Consider the following 23,684-nt stretch of genomic DNA (forward strand, 5'->3'; position numbering starts at 1 on the left):
GAGTTTGTTTGGTGCGATACTTGTTGTTCTTCACTGATCCTGTCAGGGGAGTTTAGTACCACATACCTATTAATGGGTTATTCCAGCATGGACCGAAATCAATCTCATTTATTGGCTTTGGTCCACGCTGGACTTTTGGTGTTGGTTGGAGCTGGAGAAGAGGAAAGAGTTTGCTTTGGAGTTTTGTGAGAAAATTTGGCCTGGTGGAGCTATCTTAGTCATGTTAGTCACGTGTTACTTTTGTAAGGGGCTAGGCTCTACCCAGGGGTAGTGGATTCGGAATTTGTATGGAAAGTTGTAAAATATTTAATATTCAATCAATATTCATCGTCATACTGGTATCAATTTCATAAATGATGGGTCCCTGTGTAAGGTACGTGGTGGTGAAACATCTCGAGATTTGATCAAGAGGACGGTTTCATTGTCCCACAGCAAGAACATGTCCACCACTGGGTTTCCATAAAGCTGCTACACGAGATGCAAACCCATCCAAGAGGCTTCTTATCTGCACCCCGGTCCAAGGATTTGAGGGTATCCAGTGCACGGGTTCGGTTCTTGAAAACAAATGCACTCCTGAGACTCGCTTCCTTATCCTCCTTTTGATCAAGAGGTAAAGGCCTTTTCTGCGAGTTTCGTGACTCCGACTGCACCGGTTGGGTAGAATTTCGGCCAGAGGTGGATGTGGATAGCGTACTGGTCGGAGGTGGTCGTTCTGCTGCACAAACATCACAACACAGGAAGGTAGACGGGTTCTCGAGTGTGCACATTGGGCAGATCCAGGGTGTCTCGTATGAGCTGTTGTCGGCTATAAGATCAACAGATTCATTGCGATTTGATGATGAGGATTCTTTTGGAAGCGCAGGCAGAGTTTCAGAGATAGCAGGCGGGGTGTTAGAAGCAGTAGGTGGCGGTGACGATTTTGTTCGAGGTCCTGCCGGGTTTTCTTGACTTGGCGGGACATAAGAAGATTCATATTTCTCCCTTTCTTCTTCCTGTATTAGTTCAATAAATGCCTCCATTATAGCCCGCTCGTTTGCGTCGTCTTCTTCGGCCTGGGTTCTGAACCCATGCGAGGCCTCTTCCGCAAGCTCGGTGCTTCGATCAGTTCCAGATGCACAGCCCCGAGTTACTTCAATTCGCCGCTGCGCAGCGTCAGCCCGAAGCTTCCGTATATCTGTTCCTCGGAGCACGCGGGTGCCGCCAAGCTTTTTGCCGGAATTTTTGGCAAGAACCCTTCGCTGCTCAGCAGCAGCACGAGCTTGACGTCGAGCTTCATCGAGCGGAATTCTTTGGCCACCCAGACGCTTTCCTTGAGATAAGAAGCCCTCTCCGGTGTAGCCTTTTCGGGCTAGTTCCTCATGCTCATCACGAAGTTGATTCCACAACGCATGAAATTGCTGGTTGTGAGGACCAATCACGTTGTGGCAGAGTCTAAACTTTATCAGAATTTGTATTGTGGGGTATTTAGGACGTAGAATAACTCACTCATGAAGCATAGTATCCAGAACCTCCTCGATAGGGAGAAATTGCCGTTGGTCAGAGGGATATCGTAATCTCAGACAAATCTTCTGGCCCGAGTTGACATTCAGCCCCAGCAGGTTTCGCTGCTGCGGATAGAACTCACAGAGCGCACCCACTCTCCAGGCACGCTGTCGCATGATCGGTTTAACCAAGGATGCGACTTTGCGCAGGATCAAGAGGGCCTCGGCTTCCCGGGGGCGTTTCTTTTCATGGCGGTATTCTGAGATTAGAGGGTCTAGCTCGCGCATTTTCGAGATTTTTGATCAAGAACTTGGACAGTATAGTAAAACAGGACGCCGCGAATAAATGAGATGTTACTGCCTTCGTTGGGATGGCCTCCTCCGAGGCGAGGGTCTGAACGAGAAGATTTCACATCTGAGCATGCCCAAATGATGACATTACAGATATGGCGATGCAGGTAGCCAGGAACAGTCAAAGGAACATAGCCAGTGATGGAAATTCTAGAATCATTCCAAGTTTCGGGTTTCCATGGATGGCCTTCTAGCATAAGCAAGGCACACATTTGGCGCCTGATACATCAGGCCAAATATTTAGTCACGTGCCTTGAATCTACATAGTTAGTCCTGACGAAATGCATGCCTTCCAATCACGTATAGTGGTAATAGAGGGAATCTTAAATGAAATTTGGATTGCAACATTCCTAGATAATACTGTATGAGAACCATTAGATCACTTTTGCTTGATTTCGTGTTTGCCGTGGTCTCGTTATGTCTAAATATATATATTGACAATATCCCAAATTAACACAATAAGTGAGTTGCAAAAAAATAAGTCTGCTGCATTCTAACGACTTCCGATGGAAAACAGTACCCAAATAACAAAGATTAATATGTAAAATGTAAGGCTAGTCTTGTATACTCGCCCTCGACTGTTTGTACAAAGCACTGCTCATGTGACCTTTCCGATAACACCGAGAGTGTTATCAGCATCCATCTTATCGAACTTTCGCTTTTCTTTTTCTTTCCAGCTTGTTCTCAAATAAACAAGATGACCAGCGACGACCAGTTCTTTTTTGACTACGTGAGTATTATGGAAAGCGACAAGGAAAGCCTTCGGCGCTGATACTTCCTCATCCAGCTCTCGTCTATACCCCATGACGTAAGGCGGTATTCCCTCGAAGTCGCCGACTCTATTGACCGACAAGTCGACCATGCTGCACATGTGATCAAGGATACGCTGGCCCAGCAGTCATGGCTACCGCCCACTGTTCGCCCAGGTCGTTCCCCGAAAATGCGGTCATCGCAAGGCCTAACGGACCGGATCCAAAGCTGGATAGCTCGGAATCGCGCATGGTCGGCGGCCATCCTCGCATTTATCGGAACCGGTGCTGTCTTATACTATGGAAACAAGAAGCTACACGGAAAACGGAGAAAGGCCAAAAGGGCGAGCAACGGCGCAAGAAAAGAGATTGTTGGTATGCGTCATAATGCCTGTATTTGATCTGCACTAGGATCTGAATGCTAATTATGCGATCATAGTTGTTGCAGGATCGCCACATGAGCCGATGACAAGGGCTATTGCCATGGATTTGGAACGTCGAGGATATATTGTATATGTGACTGTTTCTTCCTCGGATGAAGAGCAAATCGTCAAGTCCGAGAATCGTGTCGACATTAAGGCTCTCTGGTTGGACCTTACAACTGTAAGTGCTGTTTTTGTATCCCTTATACGGCGGAACTCAACTAACATTCTAAACTAGACATCCTCCTCGCCGTCTGAAATCCATCCCTCGTTGCAAGAGCTTCGCTCCCTGATCACCCAGGCACAGTCACCTATCGCAGGAGTGCCTCCGCACACCTGCCAACTGAGCGGCCTTATCGTGGTCCCATCGCCCAACTATAGCGCAGGCCCTGTGGCAACCATCCCGCCGTCATCATGGGCCGACACGGTCAACACCCGTCTCCTCTCGCCTATCCTCACAGTTCAGGCATTCCTCCCTCTGCTGACCCTCCGTAGCAATAGTAGCACTATTGTTTTCGCCTACCCCTCCATATCATCTTCTCTTTCCGCACCATTTGCTGGACCCGAAGTCGCCACCGCCCGAGCAGTCTCAGGCTTCGCAGCGTCACTTCGCCAGGAACTTCGTCTCCTCGAACAAGGCAATGTCGATGTCGTTGAGCTACAGCTAGGCAACATTGACCTAGGACCTACATACCGGAATGGCCAGAGCCAGATTGCAGGCACAGAAGTCCTCGCGTGGAGTACCCAGCAACGAGCTCTATATGCCTCACAGTATTTGTCCAGCGTTGAGCAGCGCCCCGTTGCCTCTGCTGGTCCTAGCACAATACGTGGATCTCCGGCGCGGAACCTTCATTATGCTATTTTGGATGCTTTGGAGCCAACTTCGCGGGATATGTTCGGCCGGAAAGTGTCCAAGAAATCTGTCATGTATGTGGGCCGGGGAGCCCGGTCGTACAGCCTGATCGGGGCCTGGGTTCCTAGTGGACTCGTGGCGCTGATGATGGGCTACCGCAGTGGGAATGGGATGAACCCGGAGACCCCGAGTGGCAGCGGCAGTGAAACTAGCTGGGAGAGAGTTTAAGCTCGTGTACTATATTTTGACACATCTCCTTCATGGCATTGCCGTATTTAATATATCAAAAGCACTCGCTTTGAATAATGCTTTTCTGTACATAATACCATTCGAAATACTCTTCGCTCTTAATAACCCTGCTCGCTTGATTTTATTATTCAGATCGTCACACAGTTTTACATGACACCTCATAGACACAATCATTAGATTAACGTTTGATAGGATATCATTGTATTACACAGCACCGTCCCCATCCTTACCCAACCAGGCAATTTCCTCCAGAAGAAGAAAATCGACTCATCGCCGCCTCCAAACCCGACACAGGCTTCATCTCATTTGATTGATCATTACCACTCGCCCCAACAACACCACCAAAAGCATCGTGCGCGCACAGCGGATCCCGTCTAGCCCGTTTAATCCTTCCGTGCGTCAGGCGGCAGCGCAATTGAACCAGCGCCCAGGAAATGGTGAAGAACACCAGAACCGCAGCCAAGATGCCAAAACAATATCCCACCACAAGCTTGCTCTTCTGTCCGTGGCTACCAGCGTCGAGGAAGGAGTACGGGTACCAGCCCTCGGTTTCATGCGTGATGTATGCGACGCAGAGGTAGAGCAGGAGGATGATGAGTAGGAATGGGATTGCAATGAATGGATGCGGTGCTGTGGCTGGGATGATGATTTCCAGTAGGGCGTAGACAGAGTTAAGGCCGTGTTGGGAGATCTGGGGAATCGGGAGGTTAGCTTGAACTGTTGCTTATATTGATTCGGTTTTGCTTTCCGGGAGAGCTTGTGAGATGTCAATGGAGTGCCTAGATGCTTGTCCTGGACCGGATCCGACTGACTGAGACCAGTTTCTTCCGCGGGGGATACATCGAAAAGGAAGCATAGAGGTAAAATTGAAGATGGTACGTACATTTTGCCAACCGGCGAAGGCCGTCTTATACCATGGTGGAGTGAATATGACAGCCCAGAAGACAACCGTAACGAGAAATGGGTACGTTGTGATTGTCGCATACAATAAGCTGTGTAGTGCGCGAAAAGCCCGCGGCCAGCGGTCGAAGAGAACCGAGCGACCCGTTCGTGCATAACAAGCTGTATGGATGGCAGCGAATAGCATGTAGAAGCCAACACCCCAGTAGGATAGCCAGGTAAAATAGCTGAAGGACTGACCAATTGAAGCGTGGCTATCGTTGGTGCCATACCAGCCCCAGAAGATGAAGATGGAGGTGAAGATATACAATGAGATCAGACCGCGAAGTCCGGCAAGGATGGCAGGGGGTAAGATCCAAGACGTCTCAAAGTGGTGCTTGTCATCGGTAGCCTGGTTAACTCCGAAGAGAGTCGTTAGTGAGAGTCGAGACATGTTGTTTCGTCCCTTGCGATTTTGAGGTACTGGAGGATTGAAGCGAAAGAAGCAAACAAGCAAGAAGAATGAACTCCAGGTGTACATGTAGTACTTCAGACAAACAGAGAACTAGGATCTAGATGCTCACATGGGAGCTGGGGAAATTAATGTCTGCTGTTTCTCGCGGTCTAGAGTGACCTCGCATCATTCTGTGCCTCTAGGCCTAAGTTACGAGCACTAGAGCCAGTCGTGCAGACACTTTCGCTCTCAGTCTCACCTTAGCTTCGTTTTGTCCCCACAAGTACTCGCCCTAAACACTGCAAAGAGTTAAGGCTTGTGATTGAAATTGACATTGAATCAGGATCAGGGGGCGAGTTTTGGAATTGACCCAAAGGACTAATATAGAGCAAGACCAGGATTTAAGACAGTCTCAATGACAGCATTTGTATTAAGACACTCGAGACATTTCAAACGATGGGCTCTATCCCGGACGTATACTGTATAGGAAGACCTGATATGGGCTAGATGCAGGAGTTATTCTTTCGTGGATGCATATGCCTTGAGCCTTACGGTGGATACAGCCTAGAATATAGCATGAACACACAGATACTCTAGAAACTAGTTCTGTATTATGCTCTGTCAACTAGATACGTAACATATTCGTTTATTCTGCAGCCTATGAAGCTTGCTACATGTATTCGTATACTGAATCTTATTCCGCTTGCTTGGCAGATGCCACTACCAGAAGCTTAAGTAGTATTAGGTCGTAAAGGGAAGCTGCTGCGTACCGACTCCCAGCTACTATTCCAAGACTCGGATGGCCAGACATTAGAAAGAATCTGGTGTAGTCTCTCGGGAACGTATATTTCAGGTGAGTCTCGAAACAGCGGCTGATGCTGTTTTCCTTTCTCTCCATTTCTAATTTCCCTAATAGTCGGCACCCCCATGTTTTGAAAATTGTAGCGTGTGATCAAAAACGAACGAGTAAACCAATCAAGGAGCCGACTTTCGTCATTTGGGAGGTAATCCAGACCAAAAGGCATGATGCGCAGGTTCCACAGGGTTGAAAAGCTCGCCACGGCCTGGTAAATTTCGCACTCTTCTTGATTGCCCATAGATCTTCTGACCGGAAGACGTAGCTCTTCTAGCTGAAGAAAAGGCTTGGCTAGCTGACTTAAGCTAAAGGCATCAAGTTCTGGATATTTATACCCTTGATAGTCCTTGTTTATCCTTCCCCTAAGCCCAGTAAATGGTTCAATGATAAGATCCTTTAGAGAAGGGCCATGGCGCTGTGTAATTTGGTTCAAAGAGGAAGTGCTGCGAATGCCACTAAGATGGAGATATTGCAGGGGATAGAATGCCAGTATTGCGGAAATTCCAATATTATGATCACCATTGGGATCTGGAAAATCCCAACCACGTCCATATGTGATGAGAAAAAGCTGCTCGAGGTTGGGCGAGAGCGTGGCCACCTGTGCAAGCATGGCCGAGTCGAATAACCCATGAAGTTGAAGGGACCGAAGTTGGGAAATATCCATGATATCCGTCAGTTTGAGCAATATATCTTGATGTGGCCCCCAGTTTCGTTGTCACCAGAGCACAACTCAGGATTGGCACCAGGATCGTAGGGATCTCCAGCACAAATGCCGAGCTCTCTGCCTTGCGCAAGCTCATTCCAGGCACTAAGCCTGCACATGATGCTTTCGGACACAGCATCGATGCCAAGCTCGAATAACTCGCGGACATACGGCTTCAGTTTTGTCGTGACGAGTCCCGACCAGCCGCTGGATTTTACCCAGTCATTCCAAGAGTTGACATACGTTTCGTGAGCCACAGAATACGCATTTACAAGAGAATTCCAGACTGTCCCGGTTGTGCAATGTACCAAGTGATCCGTCAGAGACAATCTGCCTCGGTATCCACCTTCGCTATAATATTTGCGGTGTCAACTACACACTGGGACGATTTCACCTAGATGTTTATTAAATTGGGTTATAACTATTACACAAGTGGTATCGCGTTTGAGTCTATATCCTTATAGAGTTCAGGCCACCTCCGGGGCCGTGGGATGAGTAATATGTGTCAATTTTCCCAAATAGGCATAGTGGATAACACGGACCATGGTTGAATCAAAGGCCGCGTATATTGTCCTTTCATCTCCTGGCAGTGTTATGTTGGAGTGCTATAACATAAAAAATGAAATTAGCAAACGATTCCGAGGAGAGCGCATTTATATGTCTATTCTAATAATTATTTAGAGCCATTTTAGAGTGTATCCGCTCTCGTGTAATATAAGTAGGGGATGGTTTCACTTCTCAATGCTGTGGAAAGTTAGCCCATAATTTTCAAGGTTAATGTAGTATATGACTAGACAATGGTGTCATAGTGCTAAAAAAACATGTCCATGCATGTGCTTCAGAAATGATGAAACCTCCTGTGTGGGGAGAGACGGCAGGGGAACTGTTGGGATTCTAGAAGATAGCGGGTCATAACAATTCTGTATACTATGTTGTACATAAAATTATTGTATCAATATCAATAGTTAACTATTACTTGAGTAATAGAATGATAATAGCCAATAACAAGACCTAGGGAGTATGCAACTTGAGTGTTATTCTTGGCGACCCCCTGAACAATTCTCCCCCTGAGACGATCCCCTTGTCAAACGTCGAGACCTGGTGGAGTAAACTGTTTTTAGTGCACGGGACGCTTCTGTTTACCTTGTCATCTATGATCGTCGGCGTTTTTCCCCTTCCCTCTTTCTCCTTTCTCATCTTACTCTGCCTTGATCCCTTACCTTACTTCGATTGGTGTTTATAGGGCTGTCATTCCTTTGGCTCTATGATATTGCCTCCCCGCCCTAACCCCCCCTTTGTTGTCTTGTCTACCTTTCGGAAACGCCAACTTACTACTCCGATGCTTCCTGCGCAAATATCAAAGGATCCAACCGATTCAGGATAAATGATTCAATAGCCAACCATTTCATATCTACATATTCATCATGGACATGCGAGGGAAACTGAGCGAATGTCGCTCCATATCTCACGATACCCTACGGAGCGGCCGGAGCGGCCGAAGCGGTACGTCCTCGCCGCGGGTAGCGCATTTCGACGGCGAAGTTCCTCCCGCACTTTCCCCTCTAGACGCATTCGCCGCTCAGAGTCGATTCCTGGCCCGACAACTCGATGAATCTCGACAAGGCGACCGGCGCATGAGTCGGCTGCCACCGTCGAGTGTAGCTCGATCACTTTCCCAAGGCCGCCCAGGCTTCGGCCGCTCCAAGTCGTCAACTGAAACCCGCACCGAACTGACCCGCCAACCCACGCAAAAGGGACTCCCGGAGTATGCAGAGCCCAAGTACCGCCCTGTCTCCGAACATCCTCGGTTCAGCTCCGTATCCAATGCTAGAACCGAGGCTAGCTATTACGAGGATGACGATAATGCGACACCACGGACAACGATGTTAAACACTGGGTCGGAGGCATATGGGATGCCGCGCGCCGAGTCACCAGAAGCCGTCGTGTCACACGCAAGTGAAGCGGATGATGCACTTGTTGGTACGGCGCTTGCTGAGCCGCAAGGTTCATCGATTGATTCATCATCTTCTCGACTGGACATCCCACGTACCTTGGCACCACCGGTGTCACCGCGGTCGCGCCCATCCAGCAGTGCGAAAGTGGCACACCCTGAGAGTTCTGATGATGATTACAGCAGCTCTAATGGTGGGTCGACGTTCTCCAAACCTCGCAAGCTGTCCTCTGGAAGTGCTGTGTCATTGCCATATTCTCCCATGTCGACATTCCCCGCACGACCACATCCTCGATCGCCATCCATGAGCTCGGAGACATCGGGTACGGGGGGGAATCACCTACCCCGCCCTTCTTTCAATTTCTCTCGGCCGCTGAGTCGCTCGAGTACGAGTTTGTCTGCTCCTGGGGCTTCGACGCCTACCGACCCGATTCTTGGCTCTTCATCGAACAACATGTCCCGTCGCAGCAAGCCGACTCCCCTTGTTTTGCAACTCTCGACCGAAGATGTTGCTGCAATAGAAGGCATGGATGGCGATCCGTCGTCCGCGGTCTCGTCTTACGTGTACGCTAAGTATGCGCTTCCGCGTGGACGTTTCCTTTCACGGGATTCCGTGGTATTTGCGGGCTTGCAAACGCCTCATTTCGAATGGAACGAACCCTTATTTGAGAAAACGCCTCCCCGGAATTCAGAGGAGCCACCGCGGATGACCCGGACACCATCCCCTACACCCCATCGACAATTGGAGCAGTCACCGAAGCCTCACTCCATGCACGAGGTTCCGGCATTCCAACCCCAATCTCCACCTCAATCTCCACCCCAACCTCAACTTCAACCTCAAACCCCCAAGTCTCAACGAGCCCCACCTCCACCTGTGCCCGACTCGCCAGTAGAGCCGGTACGGCCCTCTGCTGAGAGCACCCAACAGACGATCAACGAGAAAGATGAAACTGTCTCTTCTGCGGATTCGGCCAGCACCATGCGACCTCAAACTGCCACAGCCCAAGTGACAGCTTCTGGCCTCACGGCCGACGACCACGTCGCCAAGGGCATTGAATGCCATGAGCGAGGATCACTGAGCGAGTCGACGTATCATCTGCGGGTTGCCGCGAAACAGGACCATCCGACGGGAATGCTGCTTTATGCGCTGGCCTGTCGACATGGCTGGGGAATGCGGTCTAATGAGAAGGAGGGCGTACGATGGTTACGCAAAGCTGTGGATTCCGTCGGATTGGAAATGTTGGCCAATCCGGATGCCCCTGGTGCCTCGAAGGCGAAGGAATTACAAAAGGCCTACCGAGTTCAATTTGCTCTGAGCATTTATGAATTGGGTGTCAGCTACTTGAATGGTTGGGGTATCGAGCAGGACAAGTCTCTTGCCCTGCGCTGCTTTGAGATCGCCGGTCAATGGGGCGATGTTGATGCCATGGCCGAAGCTGGATTCTGCTATGCGGAGGGTGTTGGCTGTAAGAAGGACATGAAGAAGGCGGCACGCTTTTATCGCCAGGCTGAGTCTAAGGGTATGAGCATGGTTGGAAACAGCTGGTACGTTCTTCCTAGTAGTCACATCCCCCATCAACCTTACTAACACGTATATCCAGGATCTACAAGGACAAATACAATGAGACCGACGCCCCTTCACGCTCCCGTGGCCGAAATGCCAGCGGAGAGAAGGACAAGAAGCCGCGCAGCAAGTCCCGCACTCGCAGTATCTTCCAACGCAAGAAATCCATCGTCCCAGAGGCATAGCCTGTCTTTTCTTATTCATCTTTTTTTTTTTTCCGTTTTTCCTTTTGCTTCGATGCGTTCTCTTTAGGGTGCACCAACCTTTCAATTTGCATTTTGCAATATGTTTGGAACATTCCCAGCCGATCTTTGTTTTATTCGCTTTTCCCGTCGACTTTACATTCCTTTCCACATGTCTAAATTTTTCCTTTACCTTTCCGAGCCGCCTGGGCAGCTGTTTTCGAGCATGGACCGGGGGTGGTTCACGTGTCTCGCAGGCTTAATACTTCAGTTCTCCGTGTATACCCTTTTTTCTTCCCATTTGCCGATTTCTTTTTTTCATTTTCACGGCACATCCTTTCTCTTCTTGGTTATATTTCTTGGGTTTGATCCCCTGGACAATTTCTCTCATATTTTGCTCGATGCCTCAGTGTGGCGACTTCATGAACTCATGACAGAATCAAGTGTATTATTTTGAAGGATTTCCTTACCTAGTGATAGTAAATCAAACCTTTAAAGGATTCTCCAATTTCTCAACACCTGACCCCCGCATTGTTCCCCGGCTTTTTGCCTTCGGAGCATTGACCTAAATACGCCTAGATCGTCTAGACTGGTCCTCCGGGTTTAATCCCTAAAGGACACTGGCGGCTTTGATGTTAGCGGGGGATTAGCGGGGATATTACCGGGGATTAGGCCTGACTCGGCTGTTCTTGCTCTCCGTACTCCGTACTTGCGTATAAAACCTCTCTGAATACGGGCACAGTCCTTGCATCCAGGGTCGCCTCCCTTGGCAACACGCTATCTTGCTAGTCTCACTGTCTACCAATGAACACCCTCATGTAATACGCTAGTGAAATGGTGCTCCATAAAAGTATCTCTTTAAAGTCCCCCAAATCTTACACAGCATATAGGAAACGCTCTGGTAGGACAGATGCACCCGTCCCGACGCATCCCGCTTATTAGAATTCTTATGGTATTTTAGTCCACCTCGGCTCTGATCTTCAGGCATGTGGTGATGGTTAGACATTAACTTGAAACATTATACACACCAGATTTGATGATCGTGTCTCCTCGGAACCCCGGGGTTCCCCAGACGCTAATACCACACTTATATTCTCCGTATATATATTTAGATAAAAGGAAATGAAAAGCAGGGAAGAGTTTTCCCCTTTTCGGATGGCATTTAGTGGCTTTTTTTCCTGCATAATACATGTGACGCTAGAATATATACCTTGTCAATTCATTTTGCCTGTTAGATTTTTTATTATAAAGTACAGACTACTACCCACGCTATTTCAGAGTGCTTGTACCACTTACATTCGTTCTTTTTCTTCGAAGCTCTCTTTTCTCTAGGTGCCCGACTCGGTATGTATATATGTCTATATATCTTCAAAACGCCTCTGACAGTCTCTAATAAAATCATAGTACCAAGATGTCGACCACAAAGGCCTCAGTCGTAGAGGAGGAATCCCACGTGAGCCCGACACCAGTCAAGAGAGGCTTCGGTGCCCGCCTCGCTGCCCATTTCAAAAAATGGTGGTGGGTGCACTTGATTATATTCATCGCCTGTTTCCTAATTATCCTACTGCCGGTGTAAGTGCACCATCTTTGGAAATAATTTGACCATACGCCAAACGGAACATTCCACTCACCTGCCCTGCTAGTGTCTACGTCGCCTATCCTAAGATCGCACAAGAAGGCATCACCGACTCGACCCTCGATATTACAGAGATGATCATCACCAACCCAACACCCGAATCCTTCCACCTTGAGCAGAGACAAGTCATCGGTACGGACAGCGCTTTCCACCCCCAGATCTACGGATTCGATTCTGTGATCTCGCTGGCCGGCGCGGCGGAGCCTTTTGCTCATATCGCTGTTCCCCCTGTCAAGTCTAAGGACGGGGCCGAGCTTCACTTCGAGCAGAGCGTTGATCTGTCGGATGCTTCTGCATTCAATGACTATAACTCTGCCGTTATTTTGAATGAGGAGGTTTCATTGAATGTTTATGGAAGACCTGTTCTGAAGCAGGGTGGTCTGCCCAAGACCACGGTTACTTATAACAAAACTGTTGTTATGAAGGGTATGTTATTCCTTTCTTCTTTCCAAACTCGACCCTAGTATGGGAAATATTCTAACTTGAGTAAACAGGGCTGAACGGACTCAAGGGTTTCGACGTACCCAAGTTCAACATCATCTACCCACCGGACAAGGAGACCAATATCGGCATGAACGGCACCGCCATCATCCCCAATCCCTCTGTCATGACCATCACAATGGTAAATACTCTTCCTGCCTATATCACAACACAACTAACACAAAACAGGGCAATGTAACCTTAAACCTCGAACTAGACGGCAGATCAGTCGGAACAACCTACCTGAACGACCTAGTCCTCAAGCCCGGTAACAACACCGTATCACTGATCGGTGAAGTCGACCAAGCACATATTATCACTCTGCTCTTATCAAAGAATAACCCTTACAAAGACGGTGTCGTTCCCTTCGACATCAGCGGCAAATCGAGCGTGTATAACGGCAAGGAAATTCCGTACTTCACCAAGGCGCTGGCTGCAAATAAACTGCACATCAAGTTGGATGTTGGTGCTGCGCTCAAGGTTGCCGGCGTTGACCTCGGTAAGCTCTAATTTGTGGGTTATATACCATTTCCGTTTATGTTCATGGTTTATGTCCTACGTTCTATGTTTCTATATTTTACTACCACCGGTAGTGGGATTCGGTGATATCTGTTTGGTGGTTTGTTGACTTTTGTGTATATTCAATACCCTTTTTTTGTTATAAGCTTGAGCGAAGAATATAATTATCAGTATCTGTGAATTATATCTATAAGTCTAGACTGGACGATATAGTAGTTGTCTATGTCGGAACATGGAAAGGAATAATTCCATCGATCCTGTCCTCGTCACATTCTGCAAACGGAAAGGGTTTCCTATAGGAATGCCCAAGAAGTTGCAGGCTGCACTAGAAGAAACACATTTCGAACCGGAAGAACACTATATCAACTCCGTAGTTCGTGAACATATTCATGGACTCAAGGGCTCCTTGAAAGATTACCCTTTGGTGACTACCGGCTCCATGCTATGATTTCTTAAATGGAATGTCAAATGTGAAATCAATGATCTCCTGCTCTTAAAGTAGAATTTGGGGAGTGAAAGCTAGCTTCTTTTTAGACGACTCTGTTTGTCCGAATTACTCATTCACTATTGTTTAATCAATGATCTACTGTTCTGAGTAAGTATCAGGATAAACCCCAGTGTAAAGGGTCCTTGCAACGCAGGCCCAGATGCCGGAGGCTACTAATTATGCTCAATGATGAGTGACAAGAATTGTCATGAGTTGTACTCAGGGGAGCTACCAGGAACATAGGTCAATCTCTGGAGCACAAAATCTTCGACATTGGGGTATAATGGGGAAGACCGAGACCCCAGCCTTGTCGGAGTTCACACGAAGATTAGATTGTGGCCGAAAGAAGACATGGATCTGGTACGGTTGGCCCAAAACTTGATCTGGCATTTTGGAAGATTCTTCAAGGATGAGATGGAGTTCTGAAATGACAATTTGGATATGACAACGAATGAATACATATATCAAGCACCACCACCAATTAAACTCACGGCCTTGGTTCAGCAATAGTGACAGAAAGCGACGATGTTCGCATCCTGAGGACATCAAGATCATTTGGACTTTGGTGGAACACGAGTCTTGCCAACTGATTCTAGGCCATTGAGGCACCGATAGTCTCCATTCATCATTGCCCATTTCAGAAAGAGATTAATCTCATGCTTTTGTAATCTGTTGGGTATTTTGCCCAAGGTCATCAAGTGTCGTTGATAGGTAGTACCTCAATATACTCTTCAATTATACCCTCAATTTGAGCCCACGTCAGACCTGGGTCTATTTGTCCAATCGCCTTGACCGTGAAAATTTTGAAACACCGCCATGGACCTCCTCATCTCTCCCCACTGCACCTCTGTCGTATACTTCGTCGGCAATCATAGATGCGACAGACCAGCGCGACGTATTCCCCGATTGTCATCTCATGGTTTATTGTCATTCGAGGATAGAAATGGTAATCCGAGGTAATAGCGCCGAGGACTATTTTTCACAATTGTTTATTGCGCTACTTGAATGTTTGTGGAGTTCCAATTTGGTGACGGGCCCCTGGGTCAGCCACGTATGTTTCGGTATAGAAGTGGGTGATATTGGGGCCGACATGGATCATCGTGGGATGGGCTCGTATCATGCAGTAGGTCCTCTAATATGAGCATATTAGCACTTATCTCTTGACCAATGTGAAATGGGGAAAATGTGAGACTATTTTACATGTCCTTTTGCTCTCGCATGAACCATGTGAAATAAATGTAAGTTAGGGGGATTTGGATCATGGCTGTCTGCGGAAATCCAGGTATTCCACGGTAGCCTGCATATTCAGGGCAGCCAAATGAGTTGGACTGTTTGTAGTGTCTCTCATAATTTCACCCAGAAGATGGGAAACTGCAGTACTCGGTTCTTCGATTCCCAGCATATAGTGCTGTACACCCTACATGCAGTATTGGCATGAGCTGGCCACCGGGATCTGGATCCTGGATAAATCTAATAGAGGCATATGACAGCATTGCACGCTAGACTGCTCGAGTAAGAGCCGGTGGTCGTCTATAGAGCTTTTTACTTATGTATAGTATCATAGTGGGGACAAATCCAAGACAGAAAAGAAAAGAAATGGTCATTGTCTTGCCATCGAAAACAGCTGGCATGAACTAGACCTAGGCGATCATCTTCTCTTCTCTCATTTTCCATACAACGGTTTCCTCATTAGCCGAATTCACAAGGAGCCTATCTGCAAAAGCCAGCAATCCATCCTCTGCCTTGTTAACCTCTAGATATTTCCCGTCCCAACTGTATATAACATCCCCATGACGCTGATGATCGTTGAAAAGCAGGGCCACACTCCGAGCCACAACGTCCGGTCCCTGAACGCCGACACCAAGCCCCTCAATAAAACCAGCATCAATCATTCTAGTTGCCGTCCAAGAAGGGGCAATAGCATTGAGTCGAACCTTTCCCTCAATTTGACACCCTATCCCACGGACGAGTCCTAGAACACCATGTTTCGTGATCGTATAATCACCAGCGCTGAAGTTTTGGAACGAAGCCGTAGAAGCAGCGACCACGATACTGCCGAGCTCTCCAGGTGCACGATGTGCGGAGTGCTTCTGGATGTAATGTGTGGCTAGACGAACGGTGGAGAGGACACCCAGAAGATTGACATTGATCGTCCGTAGATCGGGAGGGGTAGGTTGGCCATTTTCATCAAGGCCGTCATCCATGAAGTTCATCGTTGGCCCGACGCCTGCATTGGCGAAGACGTGGTCAATTCGACCGAACCATTCTGCGGTCTGAATAAATGCGTCGCGTTGGCTTTCCCATGAGCAAACGTCCACTTTTATAAACTTGAGTTTCTCCGAGGTCTCAAGATCCGAAGGCAGAGAGTTCAGGTCGGCGATGACCACATTCGCACCGTGCTTGAGACATAGCTCTGCAGTCGCTTTTCCGATTCCTGATGCGCCACCTGATTTCATTAATATCATTCATTCTTCGTAATGATAAAAATTACTCGCACCAGTAATAAAAACCACCTTGTCCTTGATTCCCTCCAAAATGTCGTCTGAAATTTGTACCGTGGCCATTGTTGAAGATTGAAAGATATAAAATACGCCTCTATCTCGGAGTGTTGGTGGGGGTTATATGCTGCCCAAATGCGGAGAAGTAAGCTGACGTCGCGTGTAACAATATAGTTCGATCTTATTATTTTGATGCAAGAGAAAGCCGAAGTAGACACTTGTACACAAATACCAGGCCTGCCACCAATCATGGGGTTCCTCGGCTTCAATCCAGGGGGTACTTCGGTCATTCGGAAACGACTTTTGCCGGAGAGATGAAATCTTACGTCTAACATGGCTATATTACCATATCAATTGTTAAACAGATAGTTCTCTCTCCATGGCCCAAAGAACAAACCCTTTGTTGTATGACCAAGTAAAAGGAGGACAATAGCTTTCCCCCACGACGCGGAACCCCCGTTTCAGCCAATAAGAACCTTGGACCTCGCGAATGGACTTGACCATAATGCACGACTGAGCCGATTTAGCAGAGCCCACAGCAGACATCTTTCCTCTCAGTTCCTTTTCGCACGCCTTGACCAAGCTTTGTGAAATGCCTTTCCTTCTGTATCGAGGATCCGGCGTGATCGCGATAGCTACAAGTTCGAAATCTCCCTCACAGGGCACATTTTGAGATTCATCATGAAGGCTATCCAGCACCGTTGAGCTCGCGGAGAAGATCTCATCTGCACTGAATTGTTCAAAATGGCCTGGTGCTTTCCACACGGCGCCTTCGGAATCTGGCGTCCAAATTTTTAAGCTTGCTGTGCCGATGATCGCATTTTCAGCGAACGCAATCGCCGTAAGACCGGTTTCCTGGAGTTCGTCGGCAAGTTGTGTGTCACTTCTGATCCGGGGTTTCGTCTTTTCAAAAGGACTGTCACCGGTATCATAGTAACTGGTGTTGATGACTTCCCAGAGTTCGGGAAGGAATGGCTGTTTGAGAAGTTCGCTTTGTGTGAAGGTCTCAATTCGGTAGGCGGGTGGAGCTGGTAAAGATTGAATGACTTTTACGGCCGGAGTCTGCGGCGTGCCTTCCATAGTGGTAGACATTTTCAGGACGAACGATAAGAGAACGAAGTCCGGCGGATATAAATGATATTTTAGTTCTGTCAGCACCTTGAAGAGTACGAATTGGCAAGCGAAATGAGTCGTAATTCGCGAAGATCGATAGCACGGGAAGCCCCCAATTACCCCAATAACAGCCAATCGGCGCACCCCATCTTTTAGGCTTAAGCAAAGCAAAATTAGGAAATCCTCGTATTTCTCAAACTGTGAGTCATAAATCAGAAGCCGAATAATAGCCCTTCGCTAATACCAAGAGTGCAAATACTCCCTAGATTCCTAGTGTATAGGTGCTCACCACTTTTCGTGAACATCATAGCCCGTCTTATTATCCTCCGGCCATGGCCGTTGAAGATTCCACGACGCCATGAGAATATTGTACAAGATATGTGTCTAAATAGTATAGGTCTATCCCGTATAAGTATTTGGACTGGCTCACATGACAAGTTTGTTAAGCCGGGGGTGCTATGGACTCCCGACTGCACCATTCTAGCCATTGTCTACGCTCCGTTTCTGCTAGGACGGCTTCCACCATACTCGATGTTATTGGGTATGTGTCTACCGATGCGGCCGTTCGCATATAAAAGCGCCCAAAGGGCGTAATTTCCGCGAATTTAAAGTCTGCTTGGTTACGAAGGGGACAAATATGCACTATCCTCCGCCTACAAGCAAGTTTTTGGTGATCCAAAAGGTATCGGGTTGCTTGAAAGTGTATGGCATTTAAGATAAAGATTTCATTGTGTACTCTGAGCGGACTTTAATCCAAGCAGGAAACCTGTCTAATATCCATTCTACATGTCAACTGGAAGGAAGTACCTTTCAAAAGATATTTCATTCCGACACAAACCTACACTAATCGAATCTTCTCAACCGAAAAAGGTTCACATATCCGATTGAACAAACTACTCAAGACAGCTGCCGTCTTGCCACCTAAGCAAGATAAAGGCTTACGGTCGAAGAAGGAAGTTCCACCAAACACTGGGTATGCATAAACAGAATATAGTTTCAGCTGATTTGGATATTTTTGGCAGACAAGCAGGGAAACATAAGCAATTGAACGAGATTGAAAGCAATTCCAGCTCAGTTCAGCGCGACCAATAAGACCCAATTTGACTATTTGCTCACACAGACATGGGTTTCGGTTAAGTAGTGGTTCCAATTTATCTGCATAGGATTAGCAATGGAATTAAAACCAAAAGGTATGAAATACGATAAAATATTGTTCAACAGCCAGTCTACCCTATAGATGGGGGGTCTGCTTATTAATCTCACTGACAAAGAAGGGCTGGAAAGCTTGGAGAGCAGGGGAAAAGAGGGATATGGGGACGATATGCGGGAGTAGGGGTTATTATATGGACATGTTTGAGAGGTATTATGAAACAAAGATAAAGCGGGGGGCCAAGGCCATGATGATACTGTACGTATTCACTAGGACGAAGATAGTATGGGCATTGTCTATGTACATCACTTGTATTATTGACTGTAGTCCCACAAACATTTATTCACGTGAGGGCAAGTTACCCTAAGCACCATTGGAGTGACTCAAATAGGGAATCCCAAGGAGAATCTGTTACATACTTGCAAGGTGATTGTAGAGAAAATGTTCCTCTGAGTCGTACATCTTACCATATACACAGCTAGCACCACCGCGTGACCGATATCCCGCGCTTATGTAGCTGTTCAGCTACACAATATCATCATCTTCTCTTCCCTTTGCCTTCTAAAATGTCGATGCCATTCAATTGAGATAAGATGTTTCCTTTGATGGATGGATATTGTCTGTTTCTGGAGCGCATGATATTACTTCTGTCAAATGCCGAGCAATTATACAGAAAGGAACTCTAGAAGCGTCCCAGCCGCTGCCGCATTGTTACACTCGAACATCACATCCATGAATATTTCATTATAATGCTATAATCAATCCTTGACTGTCCCTGCTTTCTCCAAATACTTCACCATTTTCTCCCTCGCACGCTCGACCTGATCCTGTACATCCAAATCCCAAAGCCACTTCAAACGTTGATCAAGCGTTTCCTTCAGCTTCACCGGATCATCAAGAACCCCATCAAAACACAGACAAAAGATATCAGCATTTTCCTTGCTGCTAGTGACAACCCTCTGGCTCCTAGGCCGACGAATATCATCATATGCCTTAAAAGCCGCAACAACATCGTTGACAGAGCCAACACGGGAATCACTCAGTAGTTCCGCAAGAACATGCGCATCTTCAATAGCCTGACCAGCCCCAGCACCTTGATGCGGCGTAGAAGCATGCGCGGCGTCGCCCATAATCGCTATTCTAGATTGCGCATAGGTTGAGATATGCGGATGCTCGAAGATAGCCCACTGAGATGGGTCGGGCATATGCTAAGAATCAAGACAAGTAATTTAGCACACATAGTCAAAGCACGGCAACCGCAACCAAAACATAAAAACATACCTCAACAAAAGACCTCACATACCGCCCCATATCCTTGGTATCCCGCTCTATATCCTCCCTCCTCGCCGGTCTAACCCAAGAATCATATTCCCACTCCCGATCACTCAAAACATAAATCCCAACATTAACCAACTTCGCCCTCATAATCGGATACGAGATGGCATAAGCACCCTGTCCAACATAAATAGTTGCCACCCTCGCCCTCATCTCCCCAACAGCCGCAACCATCTCCCCCATCTCCAACACAGCCCGATACCCATACATCCCACTGTAAACCGGCCTCATCCGCAACGATCCAACAGGAATCATACACTCCTTCACCTTCGACCGAATGCCATCGCAGCCAACAACAACATCAGCATCCACAACCTCCCCATCCTCAAACTCTAGCACAACCCCGTCGTCTCTCTCAACGAGTGTCTTTAACCTTTTCCCGAAATGCACGAATTCAGCCGGAACAAGCTCAACAAGCGCGTTTAGGAAATCCGCTCTTCGGAGAGCTGTCTGTCCAGACGGCAGGGCTTTTAGATTCATCAATGTGTCGCCTTCTTGTCCACCTGTTGCCCAGACGATCTCGAACCAGGTTTGGAGATAGTCTTCGTAACCGGGACTGTCTGCGTGCGTTGTTATGAGGGAGTTGTAGATTTGTTGGATTTGGGGGGTGGATCATGGGCATTGCGCGGTAGGCTGCTGGGCCTAGGGAGATTCCTAGGCCTATTTCTTTGAAGGTGGGGGCTGCTTCGTACAGTTGGATTGGGATTTTGCGGAGGTAGAGGCCGGCTGCTAGGGTTAGGCCGCCTATTCCGCCGCCGATTATTGTTATTGTGGGTGGTTTAGGTGACATTTTGGATTGGGATGAGGCTGATTGGGATGAGGTTGATTGGGGTTGGCCATTGGAAAGGGTTAAATAGTTTCATTTCATTCAATTAGAGTATTTGACATGTATAATGTCAATAAGGTTGAGTGTAATGTACTATTGCAGCCACATGGACGTGTGGCATGTAACCCATGACTGTATGTCCGACGTCGGGGAGTCAGATAGAGGGGTACGAAGCTTTTGAACACGAGGCTTGTGGAATAGAAGATGGGGGGAATGGACAGGCGTCTGGAAAGTGGATTATCAGTTTGTGGCACTGATCTGCACGGATCTGCACTGTTAGCGCGGTGCTTGTGATTAGCCGAGCCTAGATGAGGAATCTATAATACAGGGAATTAATATGGGATGTTTACAGGGATTATTATGAATGGAGAAGTATATGACATTAAACCTGGGGTACAAGATAGTGCCAATCGTCACAAATCGTGTTGCGTGTGCAACCCTAATCTGTCGTGTCTGTCCCCATACCAAGAGAGAGAGAGAGAGAGAGAGAGAGAGAGAGAGAGAGAGACAGCGGACATGTGCTCGACATGTATCTCAGCGCTGACCTTGGTCAAAGTCGCGATCCTGTCGCGGGGATGCCCCTGGGGATCCGAAATGGCGCATTGACATGTGCAAAAGAATAAGAATTGACAAGCCTGAAGTACATCATATCCGTTCAGGCTGTCCAGAATGTATATAAAAAAAAGAAAACCGCTAAGAAAAAAAAAGAAAAGGAAAGTTGCATATTTTGCAACATAGAAATCAAATCATAGGAACGGTTGTAACCCGCTGACGATCCCACTTTGGAGGACCGAACGGATCATCACGGGAATAGATATCCGACCGATCCCAATCGGAATCTGTGTCCGCAATACCAGTGTGCTTATCATCCGATCTAAGCGCCGGAGAATTATCAGAGTCATCTAGCGCGCGACGGAAGCGCAGGAACTGCCGCGACTCCGTGCCATGTGCGGGCTGCATCATGCCCATGTTTGACTGCATGGATTCGAGAGCTGCGCGCTGGAGATCGCGGATGTCATCGCGCAGACCGCCGACTTGGGTCTCCAAGTTCCTGCGGGCTGTTTGTTCGCGGCGCAGGAGCGTGACTAGCGTGCTGTATTGCTCAATTGAGACACCTTGGTAGTCTGACAGGGATGATGCTGATGGGGCGGGGCGGAGGGTGCGGGTCATTGAGTCTTGGCGGATTGTGCTTGTGCTGGAGGGGCGGGTGGAGATAGTTGGGAGGGGGCTTGGGGAGTCATCGCGGTCGCTCGTGGATAGGAATGCGGTGGGTTTGTTGCGCATGTGAGAGGGGAAGGAATCTGTTGAAGGGGAGTGTCGTGGGCGCGATGGCTTTTCAGTGGTTTCCGGGCCATTGGTTTGCATTCGGGCAATGGCGAATTCCAGGTCGATCAGTTTGACTTCTAGCGTAGTCAACCGCTGTTCCAGGGTGACGTTGTCATCTTGTTGCATTGTGTTGACTAGGCTTGCGACGTTTGGTGGGAGGCTGGCTTGTTCTGCGTGCTGGTCGACTTCCATCAAAGACGGTGCGGCGGACGCCCGGGTCACACTGGTTACTGTTGTTCCCGAGGAGGGCCTGCCAGATTGCCCACTATTAGAGCTTTCATCTAATAGCGGGGACTGCGAGCGGGAAACCGAGACAGGCCCGGGGGCGGATGATGTGCGTTGGGGCCAAGAGGTCAGGGTCTCTGGCAGGTGATCTGTCATTTCGCGCAAGGCATCTGTGCTCATTGAGAGCCGGTGGGAGAGCAAGCTGTGTCTTCGCTCTGGCATATAGCCTCTTTCCTCTTGCGGATCAGACATTGCCGTTGATGCGACGGCAAAGCGAGATTCATCATCTGAAAAAACCACGCTAGGAAGGGTTGCACGTCTCCGGCGTGGCTGCATGCTACCGGGCATTGAATCACGCAAGGTTGCAGACGATAGAGGAGATAGCGGAGACAGATGTGTTTCGGCGAGCTGGAGATTCTGCGCCGAAAGTGGACTACTCCGGTGTGGAGTCAAATTGAGAGGAGGCGGAACGGACAACAATGGTTTTCCTTTCGTTTGTCCTAGCTTCCTCATTGGTGGCATCGCAAAGGTAGATTCATATGGATTCTCTTCCAGTTCATCGGCCTGACTTTGCCTCTTGCGGTTGAAGATCTTGCGCATCACCGTTTTCAAGGTGCTCCCTGTTCGGCGATGGGTCATAGATGGCTGGATGTGCGAGTGAAATTCCATTGACGGTAGCGCGGTATCATCGTTATCTCCTATGCAAGATGCGGGGTTCGAGGCGGAACGCTCTCCGCGGGCGGGAGAGGATTGTTGTATACTTCGAACGGACTCGCTGCCAGCGCTCGCTATGGATCGTGTGGGACGCCTCGACATGGCTGTGACGTATTGAGGGTCGCAATCGAGAAATAGTGGGCATATAAGGTAGTAAGATATCGAGTTTGATCATTACAAGAAATTTGGGTATATCGTCGCAAAATTGGAAGCAAAAAAAAGAAAGCTTTGAGCGAATGTCGGGGAAAAAAAAGATCCAAAGGTATAAAGGGTATCAAAAGTAAATTCCGAATTTGAATCAAGGCTGAAATTTAGTCGACTGAGACTATTGAAAGCTATCAAACGGGGATTAGCAGAAGAACCAGGTAGTGTCACAAACGGTACGTACAGTGTCGGATATCAGGAACATAATGAGTTCCCGTTTGTTCTCATAAAAGAACAAAAGGGAGAGAACAAAGAGAAGAAAGGGGAGAGTTGGAGAGATTAGGGGAGAAAGAGATGAGAGAGCTAACAATCCCCACACTGGTTCTTCAGCCACAGCACAGATTTTGGTTTGAGAAAAAAAGACAATGGGAATACTTTCTATATGATCTGTTAATATATTGCTCTATTAATCTTTTAGTCTTTTAATCTATTAATCTATTAATGCTTTAACTCACCTTCTTATGCAGAATAGACAAA

At 47.8% G+C, this 23,684-nt stretch overlaps 10 protein-coding genes across 10 annotated transcripts; 4 read left to right on the top strand and 6 right to left on the bottom strand.

The window, feature by feature from the left end:
* Positions 1-404: 404 nt before the first annotated feature.
* N7447_008472 (metalloendopeptidase WSS1) lies at positions 405-1,769 on the bottom strand (the record flags this gene model as incomplete). The annotated part of the gene is made up of 2 exons (XM_057232734.1): positions 405-1,431; positions 1,486-1,769. 2 exons carry the CDS (start codon positions 1,767-1,769, stop codon positions 405-407), a joined length of 1,311 nt encoding a protein of 436 aa, XP_057082276.1.
* Positions 1,770-2,529: 760 nt separating this feature from the next.
* Positions 2,530-4,084, top strand: N7447_008473 (DUF1776 domain-containing protein; the record flags this gene model as incomplete). Its single annotated transcript, XM_057232735.1, has 4 exons — positions 2,530-2,562; positions 2,620-2,956; positions 3,021-3,184; positions 3,242-4,084. 4 exons carry the CDS (start codon positions 2,530-2,532, stop codon positions 4,082-4,084), a joined length of 1,377 nt encoding a protein of 458 aa, XP_057082277.1.
* Positions 4,085-4,331: 247 nt separating this feature from the next.
* Positions 4,332-5,438, bottom strand: N7447_008474 (uncharacterized protein; the record flags this gene model as incomplete). Its single annotated transcript, XM_057232736.1, has 2 exons — positions 4,332-4,796; positions 4,989-5,438. 2 exons carry the CDS (start codon positions 5,436-5,438, stop codon positions 4,332-4,334), a joined length of 915 nt encoding a protein of 304 aa, XP_057082278.1.
* A 1,625-nt stretch (positions 5,439-7,063) lies between these two features.
* On the top strand, positions 7,064-7,249 carry N7447_008475 (uncharacterized protein; the record flags this gene model as incomplete). Its single annotated transcript, XM_057232737.1, has 1 exon — positions 7,064-7,249. The coding sequence occupies one exon, from the start codon at positions 7,064-7,066 to the stop codon at positions 7,247-7,249; it is 186 nt and encodes a 61-aa protein (XP_057082279.1).
* Positions 7,250-8,421: 1,172 nt separating this feature from the next.
* On the top strand, positions 8,422-10,697 carry N7447_008476 (tetratricopeptide repeat protein; the record flags this gene model as incomplete). Its single annotated transcript, XM_057232738.1, has 2 exons — positions 8,422-10,493; positions 10,550-10,697. The coding sequence occupies 2 exons, from the start codon at positions 8,422-8,424 to the stop codon at positions 10,695-10,697; spliced, it is 2,220 nt and encodes a 739-aa protein (XP_057082280.1).
* Positions 10,698-12,105: 1,408 nt separating this feature from the next.
* On the top strand, positions 12,106-13,320 carry N7447_008477 (DUF3712 domain-containing protein; the record flags this gene model as incomplete). Its single annotated transcript, XM_057232739.1, has 4 exons — positions 12,106-12,266; positions 12,338-12,756; positions 12,825-12,952; positions 13,000-13,320. 4 exons carry the CDS (start codon positions 12,106-12,108, stop codon positions 13,318-13,320), a joined length of 1,029 nt encoding a protein of 342 aa, XP_057082281.1.
* Positions 13,321-15,456: 2,136 nt separating this feature from the next.
* N7447_008478 (uncharacterized protein) lies at positions 15,457-16,380 on the bottom strand (the record flags this gene model as incomplete). Its single annotated transcript, XM_057232740.1, has 2 exons — positions 15,457-16,262; positions 16,314-16,380. 2 exons carry the CDS (start codon positions 16,378-16,380, stop codon positions 15,457-15,459), a joined length of 873 nt encoding a protein of 290 aa, XP_057082282.1.
* A 291-nt stretch (positions 16,381-16,671) lies between these two features.
* N7447_008479 (uncharacterized protein) lies at positions 16,672-17,406 on the bottom strand (the record flags this gene model as incomplete). Its single annotated transcript, XM_057232741.1, has 1 exon — positions 16,672-17,406. One exon carries the CDS (start codon positions 17,404-17,406, stop codon positions 16,672-16,674), a length of 735 nt encoding a protein of 244 aa, XP_057082283.1.
* A 1,929-nt stretch (positions 17,407-19,335) lies between these two features.
* On the bottom strand, positions 19,336-20,702 carry N7447_008480 (uncharacterized protein; the record flags this gene model as incomplete). Its single annotated transcript, XM_057232742.1, has 3 exons — positions 19,336-19,785; positions 19,859-20,468; positions 20,605-20,702. 3 exons carry the CDS (start codon positions 20,700-20,702, stop codon positions 19,336-19,338), a joined length of 1,158 nt encoding a protein of 385 aa, XP_057082284.1.
* Positions 20,703-21,479: 777 nt separating this feature from the next.
* Positions 21,480-23,105, bottom strand: N7447_008481 (uncharacterized protein; the record flags this gene model as incomplete). The annotated part of the gene is made up of 1 exon (XM_057232743.1): positions 21,480-23,105. The coding sequence occupies one exon, from the start codon at positions 23,103-23,105 to the stop codon at positions 21,480-21,482; it is 1,626 nt and encodes a 541-aa protein (XP_057082285.1).
* Positions 23,106-23,684: the final 579 nt, after the last annotated feature.

Source organism: Penicillium robsamsonii (genome assembly GCF_028829455.1).
Source record: "Penicillium robsamsonii strain IBT 29466 chromosome Unknown utg000005l_segment0_segment0, whole genome shotgun sequence".
NCBI classification, from domain to species: domain Eukaryota; kingdom Fungi; phylum Ascomycota; class Eurotiomycetes; order Eurotiales; family Aspergillaceae; genus Penicillium; species Penicillium robsamsonii.